This window comes from Fulmarus glacialis, unplaced genomic scaffold (assembly GCF_000690835.1).
Source record: "Fulmarus glacialis isolate BGI_N327 unplaced genomic scaffold, ASM69083v1 scaffold18739, whole genome shotgun sequence".
NCBI lineage: Eukaryota > Metazoa > Chordata > Aves > Procellariiformes > Procellariidae > Fulmarus > Fulmarus glacialis.
In genome coordinates, this window is record NW_009235386.1 from 1 (window position 1) to 2,695 (window position 2,695).

The 2,695-nt window shown below is 37.8% G+C and overlaps 1 protein-coding gene across 1 annotated transcript in view; it reads right to left on the bottom strand.

Moving 5' to 3' along the window:
- Window positions 1-195: 195 nt before the first annotated feature.
- The window catches only part of CHMP5 (charged multivesicular body protein 5), a 7,636-nt gene continuing 5,136 nt past the window's right edge, over window positions 196-2,695 (bottom strand). Inside the window, 3 exon segments of the mRNA XM_009586017.1 lie at window positions 196-797; window positions 1,272-1,384; window positions 1,795-1,903. Of these exon segments, the coding sequence (XP_009584312.1) occupies window positions 747-797; window positions 1,272-1,384; window positions 1,795-1,903 (273 nt within the window). The 3' untranslated portion in view covers window positions 196-746.

Here is a 2,695-nt window from a genome sequence, read left to right on the forward strand (position 1 = left end):
CCGGCAGAAGGGGGGAGGCGGCCAAGGCAAGCCCGGCGTCAAGGTGGCGCCGCGCGAGGCAGCGGGAGGTGCTGCTGGGATGGGAACCGGCCTTCGCCCCTGGCGGAGCCTGTGCTGGAGCAGCACACGGCACTGACCGGAACAGGGGCAAGTGAAGACCAAACTAATTGCCAGAAACACCACACAAAAGGATCAGCTAATCTACGTGATTTTATGTCTCCACAGAATACACAAAGTTAACGATAACCCTATTTATTACAGCTTTCAAGAAGGCTACACGTACAATAGTGTGAAAGTCTCAAGACTGCAGTAGTTTAAAAATTGCTTTCCATTCTTTTATCAAATAAGCATAGTGATAAGGGAGCTATTTTACAGAGAGTAAGCAGCAACGTACAGTCTTAAGTTTCAGGAAAGAGAAGCATAACACAAAGTCAAAATAAACCTCAGCCTATCAACAGCCACCACTACTCTTCATGTATTACTTTGTCCATAAGACACAGAAATCAAAACCTATTAGACTGACTGCTTCCACTGAAGGGAATTGTGCCGAATTTTCCGTTAATAGAAAAGTCAGTAGTAGAACAACTTTCTTCAAAGAAAGAACGCCACCAGCCATTCATATTGCATTCTAGATGTAGTGATACTAAGGTTATACTCGAAGGACGAGTTCTCCAGGATTTGAAAAAAAAGTTCTTAATTTGATTTGTTAAGCATAGTTCATTATATCCATTGTGCTTTTGAAACATTTATGTTGCAGGGATCTTTGGCAATCCAAATTCATCCACCAATACACCATCCTGTAAGAAAGGAAAAGAAGCAATAGGTTAACAACTCTCCACCAACCAGAACATTTCATGGAAGTTTCCTTACAGGTTCTATAAAGTGATAGATCTGTAATTGTCACTGTATGACAGCTGGGATCAAAATAAGAGCATCAGTGTTACTGCTCACTATGAAGCCCCAAAAGCAAACAGATAGAGGACCTTCTTACGTTTTTAAGAATAACTATACTAGGAGCTGTAATGGTACACTTAAATTCTACTTGCAGTCTGACGTTAGATAGGAGTTACAAAATGCCATTTTAGCTCTTTAAAATATAATAAAGAACATTCAGTACACTGTATTCTCTTATATAGCATCCAAAATACATAAAATGTTAAGCACATTTTTTTGTTCAAAATATTAAGGATCCCAAATATCAAGCAACCAACACAAATGGGATTAATCAAAAAAAAAAAAAGTATTTTGCTTTTATAGAGGAAAGGACTCACTTTGTTTTTCGTGTCAGTAGGAGTGACCTCTGGGATTGCTGGTGCAGATGCGGCTTCATCTAAGTAGGAATTGTCTTCATCAGCTAGAAGCTCATCACCTAACGCATCCAGTTCTGAAATTGAATTATGTTGGTTGAAAATTATGTAAGGAATTCCTTTTGCAAAAGAAAAGTTGCTCTTACAGAGAAACAGGATTCATCCTGAATGCTTACATTCATATTCATTTAGCATTACTTAGTCATCAGTCAGGAATACACCCCCCCCCCCCCAAAAAAAAAAAAAAAAAAAGGAGAGAACCTTCTTTCCTTCATTGTAGCATTCCATTAGTGTATCTCTCGTGTTTGTCTCATAGTCTTGTTACTGCTCTTAAAGGAAATGCAGCTTTTATGTTTAAAGAATTGATTAAAACTTCTTTTTTTTAAACACATTTAAAGTATTTGACTAATGAAATTAAAAATCACGGTATGACTGTATGATGATTTTTACATTCAGTAATGTAAAAATCATCCTCTACCTTCCTAACCTGCTTCCAAGTCATCTTCATCAATCTCTGGTGTTCCATAGCTACGACTCAGTGCCTCCTGGACTTCATTGGCTTCTTCCATCATATCCTCTAACTGATCTTGTATGTCCTGAAGCAAGAAACAATTTCAACTGGTCCGTATTTAATAGTTTCAGTTAAATTTATCAGAGCTTAATCAAATTCAGTTTAATAATTCCAACATACAAGGCACTCAAATTTTTTAATGCATAAACCATTTTTTGAAGCAGCACATGCATTCAGTACTATAGTGTGGCCTTAACTATTATTAACATTATAATAAATGTATGAGGTAGAAAAAGAGGAACCTTGAAACAACATCTCTGCAAAATCCTTTTGTTTTAAATATTCTTCAGGGTAAATTGAAAACCTCTAGTAAGTTACCCAGAGTCCAGCATTATCCTGAAAAGCAGGAGAGTATGAAATCTAGAGAAATTAAATCTACCATCTGGAGAATAAGCACTAACCTGAGTTGTGCCACAGCAAAATTTAGAAGGTACTTCAGCACACCTATTGGCACTGTACTTGGGTACAAGTAAGGAGACAATACTTGCCTAAAGGTTTACAACGGAGGCCACATAAACAGCATAGGAAAGAGAACTTAAAGGAATTCAGCACTAACATTTGATAAGAGTTTAAGTGCAGCATACTTTAAATTATATTTAGAGATCTTATGGGGTTTTTAAATGAATTTTCTGAAGACAGGGGCCAGGCCTTGCAGACCGCTTGAAATTAAATTATTTGTTTGGTTTTTGGCGGGGGTTTTTTGGTTGGTTTTGGTTTTTTTAATCAGTCACTACCTTGAACTGGGGGAGCAAAGGACTAATGTGCATGTTGCTAACATGGGGGCGGAGGGGAAGAGGACAAAAAAGCCACAGCAGGA